The sequence below is a fragment of the Anser anser genome (assembly GCF_964211835.1).
Source record: "Anser anser genome assembly, chromosome: 13".
In the NCBI taxonomy this organism is placed as follows: domain Eukaryota; kingdom Metazoa; phylum Chordata; class Aves; order Anseriformes; family Anatidae; genus Anser; species Anser anser.
In genome coordinates, this window is record NC_139734.1 from 20,283,545 (window position 1) to 20,302,517 (window position 18,973).

The 18,973-nt window shown below is 34.7% G+C and overlaps 2 protein-coding genes across 3 annotated transcripts in view; one reads left to right on the forward strand and one right to left on the reverse strand.

Moving 5' to 3' along the window:
- The window catches only part of KLHL4 (kelch like family member 4), an 83,324-nt gene extending 69,338 nt beyond the window's left edge, over positions 1 to 13,986 (reverse strand). The window contains exon 1 of one of the 2 annotated variants that reach the window (XM_083797532.1): positions 13,599 to 13,986. In XM_083797532.1, coding sequence (XP_083653658.1) covers positions 13,599 to 13,719 — 121 coding nt within the window. In that variant the 5' untranslated portion in view covers positions 13,720 to 13,986. The remainder of the gene's footprint in view (positions 1 to 13,598) is intronic. The other variant, XM_083797534.1, reaches the window with a different exon arrangement.
- LOC310880977 (uncharacterized protein) overlaps positions 1 to 18,973 on the forward strand; it is a 1,343,899-nt gene that overhangs the window by 1,208,864 nt on the left and 116,062 nt on the right. The gene's annotated exons all lie outside the window — the stretch shown is intronic.

Sequence of the window (18,973 nt, forward strand, 5' to 3'; positions counted from 1 at the left end):
GCTTTGAGAACCTATGTACTGCAGAGCAAGTATTCAACATGTTATCTTTGCATTTCTACCAAGGGCTCCCTTCTCAAGTCCGACCAAAGGTAATTTTTATAAGATGAGAAGTTCATATTACACACGTAACGTGTATTTCATGTGCATGCACTGATAGAGCGAGAACTGGCTGAAAGGTACCAAATTTAAATACTGGCTGTAACTAACAGAAGCAGGCTTTATATTTCAGTGGGAATAATTTTATCTTAATAACGCTAGAAATTCTGACCGTCAGTTTTTTCTTTAAAATTCAGCTATCAGAATCTAACCCTGTTTACATTAATGACAAAGAACAGACAGAATCTGATTTTCCTGGGTTCTTATTTACGTACTTGACTTGAGTAGCCTCCTGGCCAGAGAATATTAATGTCAGAAGGTTTTTAAATGTGTTTTTTTTTAGATTAGAGTTCCTATGGCAACAGGAAACTTTTTTGGTAATCAATACTAGCAAAAGCATTAGCACTTTGAACTGTGATGGTTGTACTAGTCCATATTTGCTGAAGCACAGATGAGTACTGACATTTTCAAAATGATCCAATTATAAATCAGTGATACCTTGTATAGAGGTTTTGAGATTATTAAATACAATAATATCATTCGGAGTAAAAATGTAATAAATAATTAGGAAAAGAAATAGAAGGGAAAACATTAAGCCAAGCATGGTTCACTTGCAAGAAGAAAACTTTGGTTTTACCCCCATCACCATCCTAATGTTCTAGCAGGAGGAAGTTGTGTTATGGAGATACTCCCTAGCTTCAAAGTAGTCTTTGATTAAATAAGAACGGTAAAGCAGGCCGGTATAAGACAAATTGAAAATAGTACAAGAACAGCAGTAAAATGAGAAAGTCTTACATTTCTGTCTAATTTCAGACTGAAATTTATGGAGTGAAAAGAGAAACTGAAAATAAACTCAAGGCATTTCATTATGCGGAATTCATTATATAGAACTGCACTATTTGGTTTAACAACAATAAAAAGCATAAAATTCTTGTATAAAAAAAAAAAAGCAACATTTCTTCTCAGATCCCTGGATGTAAGCCATGTACATTGTATAAATGCATACTTTGGCAAATAATAGGGTCAAGAATAAAGATCTATGCAAAAGTCAGATAATATATATGTTGTGGTTTAACCCGGCTGGCAGCTAAACACCACACAGCCGTTCGCTCACCCTCCCCCCTCCCTCTCTGGGATGGGGGGAGAGAAACGGGAAAGTGAAGCCTGTGAGTTGAGATAAAGACGGTTTATTAAGACAGGAAAATAATAATAACAATAATAATAATAATAGTGATAATGGTAATAGTATTAACAATAATAATGTGTAAGAAAACAAGTGATGCACAATGCAATTGCTCACCACCCGCTGACCGATGCCCAGCCTATTCCCGAGCAGCCGGCCCCCCCACCCCGGCCAGCCACCCCTATATATTGTTTAGCATGACGTCAGATGGTATGGAATACCCCTTTGGCCAGTTTGGGTCAGCTGTCCTGGGTCTGTCCCCTCCCAGCTCCTGCTGCACCCCCAGCCTGCTCGCTGGCAGGACAGAGCAAGAAGCCGAAAAGTCCTTGGCCTGGTGTAAACACTGCTCTGCAACAATTAAAACATCAGCATGTTATCAGTGCTCTTCTCATCCTAATCCAAAACATAGCACCCTACCAGCTACTATGAGCTACTTAACTCTGTCCTAACTGGAACCAGGACAATATACTATAGCAGCAAATGTGTCACATTGAAAGTGGAAAAAAAATAAAGAAAATTAACAAAGGAAAGATTTCATCCTTTTTTAAATCCTTCCTTCCTTCACTTCAGAAATATTATTTATAATTAGTTTTCTATTTATATTGACATTGTTCAAATCAACAAAGCTAAATGAAATAGAAGGATGACAAACAAAATAGTTTGGAGCACTGATGTACTAATGCGAGAATTCCTCTTAAATTTTATTAGATTTAGCTGACTCCAAAGATTAATGTTGTAAGTGCTATTAAAATGTATCAACTGGTGGAAGATTAATTATGAGTGTAGTTTCAGTGGAGAACATTAAACTTCAGCAGTTTTTAATATAAAGCAAACAGTACTGAAAATAATTACTATTGTAGATGGCAATAAAAGAGAAAGGCATTTAAAGGATCTGAAACCAGTTGCAAAATGTTCTGTGGGCTTGCCTAAGACAATGAGAGGGGCTTTTTTGCTTTTGGGGAGTAGAAAGCCATTAATCTTCTGTAGAGCTTAAAGCAGATAGAATTTTAGAGGAAGTATTTTTTCCTTGAGAGATTTGAAGTTAAACTTAGTTGGTTCTGAGCATCAGCTGTAGTTTATCTGCTAGTCAAGCCCCTTGGGGTTAAGATTTTATTGATCTTGAGGGATCTCCTGCCCTATAGGGTGAATTGCTGTTTTAACAATACTTTTAAAAATATATGCTCTACAGTGAGGGAAGAGTGATTAAGACTAAAAAACTTGAAAGCTATTGTTGAAATTTGCAAGCATTCATTGCTATGGCTGTAATTAAAATCCTGAATGATAATCAAGCTTTTAGGCCAACTCATTCCATCCATGAAAAAACAAATACCAGTTTATTCCAAAAACATTGTCTTCAGCACATTTTGTTGTATATCAAAACAAATACTAATGTAAACGCTATGTTGATTTTGTTAATTATATTCGCACCAATGTACCAGACGGCATTCTTTCAGAATATTAATATCTTTATGCAAATTAGAGAAGGTTTTTTAGAAATAACTTCGCTGCTTCAAACCATTAGTCTGTTTTATGGGGTGAAGCAATCCAATTTCAACTGAGTTCAGGATGACAGTCCTAGTTACTACAGTCATTACCTGATCCTTCAGATGGGGTGGATTGGGTTCATAGTTCATGACTTGCAAGACTCGTATTTTCAAATTTTCATGTGGGCCTCATTCAATACATACTTAAAGATCAGATCAGAATCAGAACTGATTCTCGTTCTCATTTTCAGGCTTTTAGCAGTCCTGTACTCACAGGACTCACCCACCCTTGTTTGTCATGCCCCTTCCCCTTTGTCATACTCCAGTATCTTTCCTTTCCATACCAAGTTGGATAGGGAAAAATACATAGTCCAGGGAACAGATCTCTTAGTCTCTGAGAAATAGTTTTTATTAAATCACTGGGTTTTACTGTAGTTATTCATCCAATTACTAGGCTTATGATATGATATTCATCTAGTCTGTCAAATTCGTAATGATGAGGGGACAATTTCATGGGTCCACTGCCATGTCTGTTCCTAGGCTGATATATTCCTAAATGGCTTTGTGTAACTTAGACATCAGCAGAAAACATTGCATTTTCTGTCCTTGAGCAAGTTATTTTCTGGGACTATTCTGGGGATATTCCTAGCTTTTCCTAGGATTTCTCCTATTGGAGAAAGTTAATTTTGCCCTTTCTCCCATTCTTTTAATCCTGGTATTGCAAAGAAAACCAGGAGGAATCACTGATAATAGCATTAACAGCACTAATAAGCTTGTAAACAATCTTTAAGTCTTTATGTGCCTGTGAAGGCAGATTTAAGGGATCTTTTTAGGGATCTCTTGAACTAAATCTGGAAGCTCCTTGTGCTCCATTTTCAGCTCTGCTCAATTCCTGGCATGGGATGTTCTCTGGGATTGAAGCTAAGTGTAGTAGTAGACAGAAGTCCCCCAGGTGGTGTGGTGACTGAATGGTCAGAGTTTTGAGTTGGTTCTTATACAAGTCATTCTGCAGTGTGTGTTCTACTGAAATATTTCACAAAGGCAGTAGTGTTTAAGGAAATAGTGTGTCACGAGCTATGTGGGTTCCAAAGAAAAAGACCAGAGATAGATATTCAGATTTCAGATGGATAAAATAAATGAAATGAAATGAATAAAATGAAATGAATAAAATGAAATGAATAAAATAAAATAAATAAAATAAAATAATATAAAATAAAATAGAATAAAATAAAATAGAATAAAATGAAATAAAAACAGTGAGGCAAATTTTACCTCTGGTTTCATTCCAGTGACAGCTAAAAACAAACATAGGATTTTATCTCTACTGTGCATTTCAACAGATATGTAGATGCTTCATCTTAATAACTGTTCCCTTGATTATAAAAACAGCTTCTTGAGGATTGCGTGATTCTTTAAACTGGAAACACTGTCAGACCAACTTGGAGTTTTTTAAAATATAGAATTATATTCTGGCTGTTAATGTTTGTTGAAATAATACAAATGTCTTTGGGACAAACACAAAAGTTTGCCGTAGTTTTCAGAAATAATCTTTCGTAAGTAAAATAAAAAGTAAGTGTTCCATTTTGGAAAACAAGTTTTGTGTGTGTTTTTTTTCTCTGACAAGAATGAAATAGTGGTCTATTCTAAACCTTTTAGGTTAATCACTCCAAATTAAAAGTATAAATCTAGATGAACAATAAGTAGTTAAGTTGTTTCCAGGTATTCCTTCAGCACACTATTAATATTTGTTGTATAAGATTTCGTGGAAAGTAAGTCTTTCTAATGCAACTTGGTATTTTTGAGGTGTCTGTGTTACACAGTAATATAATCGGTTAAGAAATAGATCTACTGAAGAGCTTAGAAAAAATTGGAGGAAGTAGAAAATTCTTCAAAACAAGCTGTCAGGAAACTGTTGTGCAGCCTTCTAGAGATAGTCAGTTTGTGCAACAATGACTTTTTTTAAGTACAAAGGTCTATTGAAGCATGAAACAGAGACTTCTGTCTGGCTTTTAAAAATAGGCCAGGTTGGAGGAGGTACAGAAACCCTGACAGCTTACATAAAAGGAGGAGCACATTTTAGGGAAAGAGATGATTGGGAGGATGGAGATGAGGTTTAGAAGTCATTGTTGCACTGATGTTTAACGTCCTTTGTCAATGCAAGGATAAGGGACAGTTGGGTTGTGTTTACACCATAAACACTAGAACAAATGAAAGGCTGGATTTATTAGCTCAGCCATGAGCTGTTCACAGAGCTTTTTGTTCGGTGCATTGTGTTGTGAGTTTAGTAGAACAGAGCACATTAGTTCTGTGTGATGATAATGAACTCAGAGCGGAGTATGAACTAGATGAGGGGAACCATGGGACTCACAGTAATAGTTTCATAAGCATGCTGCCGTTTTCCTGCATCTGCATTATGTTTCACAAAGACATTAAAATAGGTTGTTTCCAAACAATGAGTTTCCTAAACTGAACAAATCCATTTAAACATAAGCTAGCTCTTTTGCTGTTACAACATAATAATAATAACGACCCTATTGGTACCTCTTAAAATACAGTTATAACTATATTTCTAAGTCTCTTGTGACTTAACGCTTCTCACAGCATGAACAGTACTGGCAGTCAATTAAAATGCTGAAGGACAATTTAACTATAGGAGTAGATGAACCAAACAGATGAAAGAAGTGTAATTATTATTTCTTGTCTATGAAATACTGCTTCAAACAAAATATATTTAAAAGAAGTATTGCTGAGATATTTACATGGGGAGAAAATGTAGAGATTTCTGAATGACTAACTTCTTATTTCTTATAATTTCAAACAAGGCCTCTAACTGACTGATTCCTCTTGGAAACTAATTGTTTCTTAGCAATTCAATAACAGAGATCAGCAAAATAATTTTCAGTATCTTTTTAAGCCATACAGGACTCAAGTATCTCCCTTCTTCATGAAGATGGTTCCAAACTCTACATTAAAAATAGGAAGAAAATTTTATATCAAATAGTCTCCTTCCACTTCTGTCTTTTGTTGAATAAGAAAAGACAAATACATTTGTATTCTTTATGGACTACTATTATTTTTATCTGACTTCGGATGCATAGAGCCAAATACCTAAGGCTGTTAAAGGAATGTGCAATTTATCTTCCAGAGTATATGCTAAGACAAAATCCAAAATTATTTTTAACTTGCTCTAGAATAGTTAAGACTGCTCTACTTGCTTAAATTTTATGTCCTGCTGAGGTGTCATAAATGGGGAGAAAAAACTCTCTCTGTCCTTTCTGTCCTGTTTAGTGTGGTATATTAGATGTATTTCTGCTGGTCTTCACGGTTGAAAATTTACCCCATTATAGTGAGAACCTAAATGTGTTTTTAACTATAAAATATGAGGCAAAAAATCAACCCTATTTCTTTCAATGAATTCTCAGATGGGGAATTTTATTGGTAAAACTTCAAAACTTGTGGGAATGGCATTAGGACTACAGGCCTAGTTAAATACATTTTACACTAAAAATAGTCTTGCTGAGATGTTCTTAATGATTTAAAAAACAGGTGTAGGTGAGAACAAGTATCCAAGAGCCAACAGTAATTATTCATAACTTGCTGTTTAAGCATTTCGTATGTTTAGTAGGTTACATCATGGTACACATTATGCATTTGATCTCACTATGTGCAGAAAATTTTACGCTTCTAGGAATAAAAATGGTTAGCACTTCGATTTCCTTCCTGTGTTTTCCATTTCTACTATTACGTTATACATAAATCTTCAAAAATATATGTGATTGAATAAATGAGCTCTTTCACTATGCATATGTAGAGATCTAAATTTGTGCACAGCAGCTTTTCTAGTGCAGTAATGTCAGAGTTCAAAAATTAATTATTTATACATGGTATATTAAATGAAAATATCTGTCATCAGACTGTGTCAGCAATGCTGCATTCATTTCCATGGCTTTTTTTTTTCTGTGTGTGTGTGTGTGTGTATCATGCATTAGTACTTAAAGGAAGTTGGTTTTAAGCTTTTTATAGTCACGTGTTTAGTAATTTTAGACAAATTTTAGACAAATACTCAAGTTAGACTTCTTAATTACAGAAAAAAAAAAATGAAGTATGACCTAACTCTATTTCCATATACTAATTTTATATGAAAGGATTAAGAGTGGCCTTTGGAAAGCAATCCCAGTTCTCTTATTAAGTCACCACTGCTTCTCACAGGCAGCTTTGATCTGCTATTTGCAAAAATCATGCAGCCTTTTCTTTCTTTAATAGAGGTTTTGTACTGTATATATGTAGGAAACTACAGAATATATTCAAATTCTTACTTAACATTTACTGAAAGACTGTAATCCATACAAGATGAATAAACAACCAAATAAGAAAAACTCAGAATACCTGAGTAAAAGATGAATAATAAATGCATGCTCCACTGTCAAAATATCACTGACTTTCAGGACACAGCAAAATTTCTGAAGAAGTACTGGAAGTCAGGTTCCAAAAAAGCCTCCAGACATTTTCAAGGCTTATGTAGAATTACTTCTTACACATATTCTACCTCTGCTCAGCTTCACCGTATTTCTTCCTAACCCTGTGATGTAGTTAGATACTCATTGCCAATCACTCTCATCATCTGCATTCACTTTAGTCATACCGACTGGTTGACCATTGGCAAAAGTCTGTAAACCCATGAAGTTTGAAGAGAATTATAGGCTTCTTGCTCTTGACTCCTTTGCAAGCTGCTTGTTCTTGATCAATAGTGGATACAATGGAGGAGAGAGCCATAAAATTGAGGTTACCCAGGTAAACTGGCTTAAAGACAGTAAACTGAAAGACGTTACAGTACTACAGCCAGACATGTTGAGGGAAGTGATGTCCTGAGTGCTTTGGCATGGCTAGGTTTTGAACCAGTAGTGTGGAAAGGATTTTTGTGAGGTCTGATTGAAAGATAGTGGAATGCTTAGAAAAAGGAACTAGTTTATCTACAGTTAGTGAAAAGAAATAGAAAGATGTATCATCAGATCTTCACCTCACAAAGCATTCCAGTGTGTTTATCCAGAAGTTTCACTGAATAGTTATGAACATAAAATGAAAAAGTGTTATGGCGACATACAGAAGTATGGATTAAGTCAGCAATCAAAAGCTGAATGTGGGCTAATTTCTTATGTTTTCAAAGACATTTTTTCATTATGCCTCCTAAAACAAGAATGGAAATTAAAATAGAATCTAATTAAATTTCAAATTACTTGAATAGTATATCCTCACAAGCACCAAAGCTTATAGCCATTGTAGATTATTTGTTATGAGCTATTTTGCATGCTCTAAACAATTTTCTTTGACTATCAGTAACTCCTTTTATGAACGATAACATACAACTTGCTTGTTGTATTATACGAGTGGTTTCAATATGCTCCCAGTATCTCTAGAGACTCAGTGTTTGTTATATCAGCTATTGCAAGTTGATAACGGTGTCACATGTTCTTTTCCATTTTAATGTACTGTCATACAAGCTGTTGTACAAGTTTCCACGTCTCAGACTTCTTAATACCGTCCAATTTTTTTGAAATTCTAAAGATACTGATGCAACCAAAATGAACCAAAGAAATATTTACAATGTGAAGAGTAGGCACAGAAAATAATAATAATAAAAATAATAATAATAATAATTAGAACTGAAACAGTGTGGGATTATAACATACAAGTTTTGTGTACCTGATTTGTAAAAACATTTTTATAAAATTAAGATACCTAAATCCCCTAAACTAAAAGTTGAAATATTATTTGCACTGGAGTTTGCTTTGCTCTTTTGAGTTTTCCTGGGGGGTGGTTTTTGACATTTGTTTGTATCTCTCCATATCAGACAATAAAGGCACACTAAATCCTATTGTACCAGGTTGCCTGTGAGTCATTTACTGTTTTGCACTCCCAAATCCATGACTTGCAGCACTTCAAAGAACATGAGAACATTTCGCTCTGTATTGGAAACACTTAACAATCTGTTCAGCCCACATCTGAAATAAAATATCGGCTAGATATTTTCTACAGTATTAATAAACCAGACTGTTCTGAGATGTATCCGATCTAAACCATAAAGAGATATGTGTCCATACCTCAGTCTGAACCAAGTGATACCTCATTGTTTTCCTCTGCAAGACTGCGAACCAAGTAGACTGTTGGTTCTCTTCTACAGTTCTTGTGGTCGTAAAAGTATAAATAAATAGGAATAAAAAATAAAAATTTAGTCTTGTCGCAAATTTTGTTAAATGTTTGCCAGTGATTATTAAAGGTCACTAACTGAGAATTTGTTATGTAACTATTTATTGCAAGGTCATATTGTTGCTGTTACTGTCCTGTCTTTATGTATCTTATTTTATTAAAATTTCATTCTAGCTGACCCTGCTTAAAGAGGAATGTTGGGCTAGGTGGACTAGGACCTCCAGAGGACCCTTTTAGCCTGATTTAGTCTGTGTTTTTTAATTTCTCCACATGTAATTGGAAAGATCCTTGAAATACACCGGCAATGCAGCATCTTTAATTATGCTTTAAGTCTTACGTTATTTGTACTGATCAAAAATATCCCAAAATGACCTTTTTAAATTGAAAATCATTCCAGAGTTATAGAGCAAAATTAGCCCACTACTCAAGTCAGGAAGTAAGTCATATATTTAAGAATTCATGGGCTTTCACCAAAGCTAAGCAGACTGCTGCCCTAAAATACATGGTGGCGTTTTGTTTTGGTTTGGTTTGTGCATATTTTTGCAGATTATTTATAGCACAGAGTTATTTGTAGTGTATACTCCAGAATTTTTGAGATATGCTGGATTTGCATACAGGAAAAAATGAGAAAACATTGGCCAGACTATCTGCTGCTATAACAGATGCATATATATATTCTTTGGTAAGGGAAAGCGAGATGGATGCAAATTCTTCCATTCCATTGACCTTGTTCAGTGAGCCTGATCTAGATTATGTTATACCAATCATCATGCAGTTGGATCTGGTTGTAAATATAATATGACATACAGACTTTGATGGAGCTGATTTACCCTTCTGGGTACTTACATTTCAGTCTGTGGGATGAATCTGGGGGCTTTTTCTGTCTAAAAATCCTGAATGTGCAGTGTAGGGAGAGACAGAAAAAAACATAGCTCCTCCAAGGGATGATGTTACTAGATATTATTGTTCCTTGGACATTTTCCATGTAATTTATCGTATCTTCAGTTAATGGAACAAAACTGACATTGTCTTATTATTCGACAAGATAATTATCCAGCATATAGTAAAAAAGGTTTTATGTCAAGACTTTGTATTTTCATAAGAGAAACAGAAGTAGACAATCCTGTTCCTTTTCTGAACCAAATACTGAAATGTATTGTACTGAATTGTACTGAAATGTATGCACACTTCAGATTGTTCAATCTTACTGATACAGAAGTCAAATAACTAATCCCACCTCATCTGTGTTTGAAGACTCATTGTGCCAAATTTTGAAATACAGCTGCTGAACACACAGTTACCCTAAGTTTTCATTTATCCATGTATACTCAAAAGCAAGGTAAATACTGCTGAACTGTGAAAATAGGTATTGAACAGTTTGGTCCAATATAAAGTGGTGGGATAGCGTGGCAATTTAGAATCATCTAATACTTTAAAAATTATTTTAGATAAATGAGTATAGGCTAAATACAAGATGTTTAATTTAGCACCAGTGTAGGATAGCAGCATTTTGTAAAAGGGAATTAACTGGAATTTTACAATAGTTGTATATAACATGTATATTTTGCATAGAGATTACTCATGTCGTTTGTGCTCTGAGAGTAATTTTGTTTCTTCCTCTCTAAAATGGACATCTGTGGATTCGGTTTTTCCACATACCCTGTCATCACTGCATATTTTGACCTTTTATATTTGTGGAGAACATATTTGACTCCACACAGATTTAAATCAAGGAGCACAGGTCTCACCAGAACAGACTGTTAAGGGGACCCTGCTTTGCACAGCTGTAAATGTGTTAGCAAATGGTTTGCAAATGGGGAGTGGTCAGTCCTCCAAGAGTTATAGGCATGTAGTCAGTCGGTTCTTGGTTTCCTACCTTAGAATTTCTTCCAATGAATACAGAAAACATGCTAGATATGGTAAGAATGTGCAGAAGATGATACTTAAAATGATGCATCACCTTGTTCTGTGCTGGGTGTTTCCTGAAGGTGTTTCTTTGTCTGCTAGTATTTTATAGTTTAGCTCCAGGTGTGAGTAAAGTTAATATGCTGTTTTTGCAGTCTGAAATTGTTCAGATTTTAAGAAATATAGATATATTTCTTAACTGTAGGACTAAAAAGAAATATACATATTGACTATTTTTCAGTAGGTTGCAAAATATATCTATTAACAGTACAATGAACAGTCAAACTAAAGAAGTGTTTAAAAATAAACTGCCAGGCTAGTAGCTCTTACAGTGGAGCCTAAACCTTACAGTTATCTAAGCAGTATTTATAGGAAGAGCAAGGCGAAATACAAACTTCCTCATCCCAAACTTATTCCTCACACCTGATCCAATAGAAGTCATCTCTACTGCACAAGAGAATTAGGCAAGATGATCACTTTTTATTGATGCTCCTAGCAAGGTGGTAGTTATTTTTACACGAACTCTTCTTGAGAAAATTATCTGAATCTGATATCTCACTTTACATAGGCATTTGAGTACTTAGCTGTCATCACTACCTACACAGCTTTGAGATACCCAGTGCTTAAAAAAAAGATAGAACCATCTAAATATATATAAATGTCATGAAACTTGGAGGTAACTGGATTGTTTTCTTCATGTTTTTCCCTTTTTTAACTCCTTCCACTAAATCTGTGCTTTAGAGCAGTTATTGAGGCACTCTCCAGGCATGCTTTGCTGAATCCTGCCTCTGCATGGGAGGAAAGTGTGCAGTGCCACATTGCTTTATGCATTCAGGTTGCCTTTCAAAAGGACAGCTGGAAAATAAACCAGTACTACAACCCTCCAGTCAGTCCCCCCAGTGTGCACAACGGGCAGGCGTGGTGCTTTTGGGATGCTGCCAGGAGGGCCTCTGGAAGGCAGAGCATCCGTGCCCTGCAGAATCAGGCCAGCCCCAGAGAGTGGGCAATGCGACCCAGGGAACCCCTCACAGCATTGCCAAGGGAAGCATGATGAATTACAGAAATAAAAACAAAGCCACAGAGAGCATCTTTCATGTTTGCTGATGTAATCATATCTCCCAACTAATTTGTGTAATTTGTCCTTCTCCTTTCGACAAAATCACGCTTAAATTGCTTCTATCGTTATGTCCTACTCTTTGATTCTGTTACATTCCTCTTTTCTTGCCATCAAATTTATCTGCATCAACCACAGTCATTTTAGCGTTCTTGAGGTTATCAAGCTTTATGAATGAGAATACTTTAAACTGTTTTTTTTTCCTCACTGAGGAGATGTTTTATAAAGATCCACTTCCTCTGCTCATGTACAATAAACTAAAGCCTACTTCAGAAATGTTGTAAGCATTTAGGCATGTGAGTACACTATCTAGTTGAATCTTTCTTAATGAAATCATTTATTTATCTACACTGCAAATTAAGGTTATGGTCAGGAATACATGATACTGTAATTTAAACCAGAAAGTTGTGTGAGGGAAAAGATACAAACAGTGAACAATGGAGAAGGGACAGCAGGTATACAGAGACAAGCACCCAGTTGAGTGAAAGATTGCCGTCATGCTGATTATCCACCTAGGGTATTGCTTCTTCCTGGCTTGCTCTTTTTTGTGTTCCTGATAGCAGACATTGTAGGACATACTCACTTTGCCTAGCTTTATGAGCCTTCTGAGTGTAATTCAGAACAACAGGCCTAATTTAATTGCCCTTAAATCACCCTCTGGAGGAGCCTCTCTTTTTCCACTGAGGAATACAGAGAGTTTTGTTTCAGATTATTGGTATCTGGAATTAAGCAGTATGAGTATTCCATATAATCTACTTCTCCCTCTTTCCCACCGTGTTTTCAGATAAGCCTCAAAAGCATCTGTCAAACTGAGGGCATTCCAGTAATATTTAGGTGTATAAGACATAATGCAACTCTAATTGCAGCAGCTATGACTTCTAACATTTATTTTTAACTTTGAGAGACTTTATTTTAATTAAACTGGAAAATGAACGATACAGCTGATGGAAGGGTTGTTAGTATATTCCCCTGTGTGAGGAGATATTTTTCTTTTAATTTGACCAATAGTATGGCGATAAAATTACAATTACTTAAATTTTAATAAGTATGTATTTTCTCTTCACTCAAACAAGCAGCTATTTTACCTTATTACCTGAAATTTAAATTATTAATGAGGCTAAATTTCTTTGGAAGCTGACCCTAATATACATGTTCTAAATTACACTATTGTAATTAAGCCATTCATTATATTTAGTGCCTGAATAGTCAAGTATTTCAAGGTTAAAAATGCAGATTTCAAAGCACAATCTTTCTCTCTACCCACACACAGATTATGTGTTGCATACGAGGAGTAGATGTTTCCTTTTCTGCATATCAGCTCCCAAAGTGAGTGCTCCACCCCTTGTCAAAACCTGGGCAGGCTCAGACGTGAGACCCTTTGCAGAGGTGTACTCTGCCCTTTCATCAAGAGGGACTCCTAAAAGATTTTGGCCGCATCATTGGCATTTCTCTGCAGTCTGTAAAAAGCAGCAAAGTCAGCTGCTACAGCTTTTCTAAGATGTATTGTTTCCGTGATAAGCTCCTGGTTTTCCTATGAGTTATTCCAAAGGCTCAAATAATAAACATGCAAAAGATATGTCAACATAGGAACCAAATTAAATTTTTACCCTACCTTTTAGAAGTCTGAAATGGAAGTAGCCAACTTCCAGATAATGGCACAGTGCCGCAAAAGGATCTTGAGTTGTGGAAGGCTTTGAAATAAAATAATTGTCAACAGACGCGTATGTTCTCATGTTTCAGTGACAGATTATTTTAGAGAACTCTCTAGCCCATTTCCTATTTCCTTTGCCCTTGGTCTGCTGAGTAATATTTGTATTTTCCCCTAAAACAGCATATCTTCCTCTCTAGGCGGAAATTTCTGATAAATGTTTTCCATTGAACTTCCTTCAACATCTACATTAAATAATGCCTTTACCAAAGATCATTTCCTGAGGTCTTTACTTTCAGCTTTCTGAACAACATGTAGCCTCAAGATTGTGTTGTGCCTGACTACTACCACTGTGTGTTTCTTGGGATTGTAGGAAATTTTCCATTCTCTAAATGTAAATATTTCAGAAATTGCTCCAGAAATCATTACTTGTCTGTTCTGTAGGGGCTAACTAGTTTAAAATTTAATCTTATTTAATTTTAATTTAATCATTTAATTTTGGACTACCATAACAAATACTTTAATTGGAAAATGCCGAAATAGGATGACATCGAGAAAGAAAATTCCACTTAATTTTCATTCCATATTTCCAGTTTGGTTGGGAACATGTTCCAACAGGATACAGTTATGTAAAAATTTATCCAAATAGTTTTGATTCCTTAAATAGTATCTGACCTCTGTAGAGTTTAGTGTTAGCACTCATGAGTAGATCAGAATATGATGGCACTTCCCTTGCTTCTTTTAAGGGTTGTAATAGTGGTATGCTCTTTAAAGCACAATTTGTTTTTTCTTCAGAAGCTGAGGTGGTTTTAATAGACACGTGATAGAATGTGGTATGTACCTCTGACTTTTTTATCTATTTATTTAGTTGCCTTCTGGATTAAAATGGCCACGTAAGAAAGGTAAATACAGCTTTCAATTTCATTCCTGCTTTCGGACAAGCTAATATAAAAAAGCTAAAGCAACTAAAAATTGGTCCAGCTTAAACCAGATACCTTGGTTTAAGTTAATATCTTCAGACACAGAAGTAGGCTGTAAAAGCTCACTGGAACTTATAATTGTTTTTGGTTTTGTTTTCCTAAAATTGCACCCAAAAGCCTAGCGGGATGAGGTATCTTTTTTACATCTTTGTTCTATAGCCTCTTTCTTGTGTTAACTGAATGTTGCAAGAGAAAATTGCTGGAAATCAGCATGGCCTGTTATGAGGTCTGCTTTAGTAAACATGAAAGATTATCTTTCCCCGCCCCCCCCCCCCCCATGTCCAGAGCCAATAGTGATGAGAAAGAATGAAAATTGCTGTAAATAACTTAAAAATAAAATTCTTAATCATATGTCACGCTGGAAAGGAATGAAGAATCCACCAGACACTTACAATTGAGGTTAATGTTAGTGACCTTGAATCAAATGATAACATGCTCCAAGAAAAGGTACCTGACCTCTGAGTTCATATGGCAATGTACAACAGTACCCTGTGCAAATGGGGGAAAAAGAAAAAAAAAAAAAAAAAGTAAAATGAGTAAATATCTTAACTCTTAAATATCTAAGCATTATATCCAGAAATCTTGAACTTCCTTGAAATGTTAGAAAGACTTCCCACAAGATGGTTGCAAAGCTAAGGAATAAAAATTATTGAATTACAGCTGGAACTGTAACCACTTATTTTTTATAATGTAAGAATGATCTCTGAGGATCAAGATAAAGCACATAGTATAATGCTGAGTAATTTGTGTTGTGCTATTTGTAGACAGTTATTATTTCAGGAGACCATAGGAGAATGCATTAAGATGAATAATAGGGAGGTTGTTTGATAAAGGCTTTCATTTATTTTACAGAATAACATTCAACAATATTGCTAAAACTATTTTCAGTTTAGGCTTATTATCCTTTTAGTCCCACTGTTTAATAACTTTGCTTTTACAGCATCTAATTTTTTTTATGTGCACATTTCATTGGCAGCTAATGATTCATCAGAGTTTTATTGGGAAAATAAAATTGGCAAGTGAGTTACACTTATGTTGGAATTAAATTTATGTTAAGAAAATGTTAAAGCAATCCTTTCAAGACAATATATGAAAAGTTGCCTTCTAAGTTGACTCATAAAATTCTAGTAGTATAAGTTTCTTATCAAAGCACGCTTTATAAATAATTCTAAAGTAGATCTTGATTGTGTTGTAATATTCACCAAACAGGTCTATCTTGGAAAGTTGTTTTTCTTCTAAAAAAAAAAAAAAAAAAATTAATGCCTTCACAATAACCTTTCTTCTTTTCCTAAGTTTCTCTCCCGCTAACAACCGCTATTTGACTCCAGATGAATGCTTCTCAGTGTTAGATATGATTCTATGAATATTGCAGAAGTATTGGTTTATCATTAATGCATTTCATCATGTAACTAGCATCATTTTCTCCCACAGAAAAAAATATAAAATGTTTTATCTTTTAAATGTGGTTTATAAGTACATTCTTCATTGGAGAAGTTACAAAGAATTACACCTAGTGTAATGTATTTTAGGTTATATACTGATGCACAAGTTCTCCAAAACTGTTGTAGCACATGATAAAGAACTGTAGTGCTGGATTACCAATAATTAATTTTAAATCTCAGCAAATTTTCTTGAAAAACTCTGTAATTAATATTATACAGCACTGTAAGCCTGTTGCTTTATTACCCTTCTTATCAAAGTGTGGAAATATAAAGTATTGATTTTTTGTTTGGTTTGTGTGTTCTGAAAACAAAGGAGAAATGTCATTTTTGAATACCGAGGATATATTCCCATTGCTTTATTGATTTTAAGTTAAATAAAAGGTATGTAAGGCAATAGTTGAAATTGCTTTGGGGAAAAATAAATGCTGCTGAAATTAAAAAAAAAAAAAAATCAAGTAATGCCATTGCAAATAATTTATCACAAGTTCATCTTTCCAGCTGAGCTTTCAAAAAATCTGTCATTGGATTCAAGGCAGTGTACTATCCATAACATTTGTTGCACAAACTTTAACATTATGGGCCAATACAGATTGACACTAAAAAAAAAGAGCAGTATGGTTCACTATTATTTCAATTACTTAGTGGTTCATTATTTTCTCTTTATTATTATTTTAATATCTTGAACTTCTTTTGGATGTTGATTTTGGAGATGCCCACCAACTTGGATATTACAAGTAAAAACAATAATGGAGCTCCTGTTCCCTCTTCTTCACAGCATGTATGCTGCATGTTCATGATCATTCTTTTTAAGTTCTCTAAATGGTTATCTAAATGTTAATTACCTATTTTTTGTTGCCTGTGCCATCAGTTGTTAGTTTTTGATTTTGTTTTAGAGCTTTCACAATATTTTTTACCCTGCAAAGAGAAAGAAGCATTTCTATAATTGTTTTTGTCTTTTGGCTTATTTAACTAGTAAGAATACTTCTAGCAATCATTAATGCTGCCAGTCCAATCAATAAAAGATCTAATATGTAGACATGAGAGGATGCTGTATAGGAGCCTATAGCTAGATTGTAGTAAAATATGAATGTCCAGAGCTGTAAAATAGACGGGGGAAAAAAAAGAAAGAAAGAATAAAAGAAGAAAATTGATATCCTTTCCATAAGATTGCTCATCAGGATTTCCTGATTTTGATTTGAAAGCAGAGAGTTAAATATTTTGAATTTATTGGATCTGTGGACTAATTCATGGTCTCCTAGTTCCCTGTTCCTTTCTTTCTGTTTACTTATCATAGTGTTTGGGATATGTATTATTCACTGAGTTGAGTTATGAGCAATATTACCTGGAGAGCACAAAAAAAATTTGTTTTGCCAAGCAAACGCATGCATATATATTTACTTTTAAATTCTTACTGAGCTGGGAATGCAGTGATGCTTGTGTTGTTTACATAAAGGTGCCTTTTAATGATTAAAAAATATATATGATCGAAGGGCACTTTGAATGGTAGTGTACTTTGATACCAAAGAAGAGGGATCAAATACTGTAATTCCTGATAGATGATGTCTGACTTGTTCTCAGATCCTTCCAGTTTGTTCTCATCATTATTTCTTGGTCATCCACTATGTATTTGTAGATTATTCCCTTTTTCTTAATGGAAGTATTTGAGACTGAAACATATCTTCTCTTTTCTAGTCTAGAGTAAGCCCAGTTCCTGCAGCCTTTTTTTTTACCCGCAGTTTCTTCGCATATGAGATCCTGCAGACCCAAACACCCGAATCAGTCTCTCTGCTATACTTCAGATCCTCTCCAATTGGCCCATGTTTTTCTTGCAATGCAATAACCAAAATCATCCCATTAAAAGGTGTACAGAGTAGGCTGGGGAAATTACTGTGTCTTGATTCTCTACTAATGTATGAATATACTGTTATCCATCTCACAGCAATAAATGTGTTTTATGTAAACTACGTGAAAGGAGTTGGAACAGCATTTTAGATGAAACTCTCAGGTTGTGAGGACATTGTAATTCAAAGATTTCATACTTCTTGTACCCCAATTTTGTCCCACTATTAATAATTTATTTTTAAATTTTGTATTTGCTAGTTAAAGCAAATGTTAATTGTTCATAAAGGCCCTTTGTTTAAATACCTGAAATTTTAACATAGGAGAAAGGAAGCCACCTGCTGATGAGAGATAGAAAGTAGTGTTCTAGCATAAATGCTTTATAGTAGAGACGGCTTTATAGCAGAGAAAATGTGCAGAAAGGAATTCTATATTTAAGTGCATTTGAAAGTAAATTTGTTACACCTGTTCTACAGCCACCATAGTATTTGATACAGTGTTTGAGCATGTTGATATATTGGGAGATCAGTTTTTAGTAAATGAGATGTAGCATTCATTTTCTATGGCATAGAACTGAACGCTGCTGAAAAATCTGAAGTGTTCAGCAATGAAATTCAGTCAGCCTAGAAGCTTTAAAAAATGAGAAATATTTTTTAGATCCATAGTTCTGGATTTATATTTTCCTCTGCTTTTCTTTAATGGTGGTCTCCAGAAATGTAACGCTCTTATATGAACTGTGAGGAGTTTCTGTAATCCCAGGGTGATAAGAATTTAACTACTGTTACTAAATAAGTGCTGTAAACGGACAAGAGGTAGAAACATGGGTAGAGATTCTAATACATGTAGTTAATAGATATTCCTATATATAACATTTCGAGTTCTTCAAGCTTACAGTTACTTACATGTATATGTGTATGAGGTAAGAAACCTCTGCAGGACTACTCAAATAGACCTGGCAGATTTGGGAAGACAGGAAAACTAATCACATATTTCTAATCTTTCTAATTTTGCTGACCATATGCTTTCTGCCCAGCAAATTCAGGTCATCTAATGAGGCTTTCAAACTAGCTTACAAGTT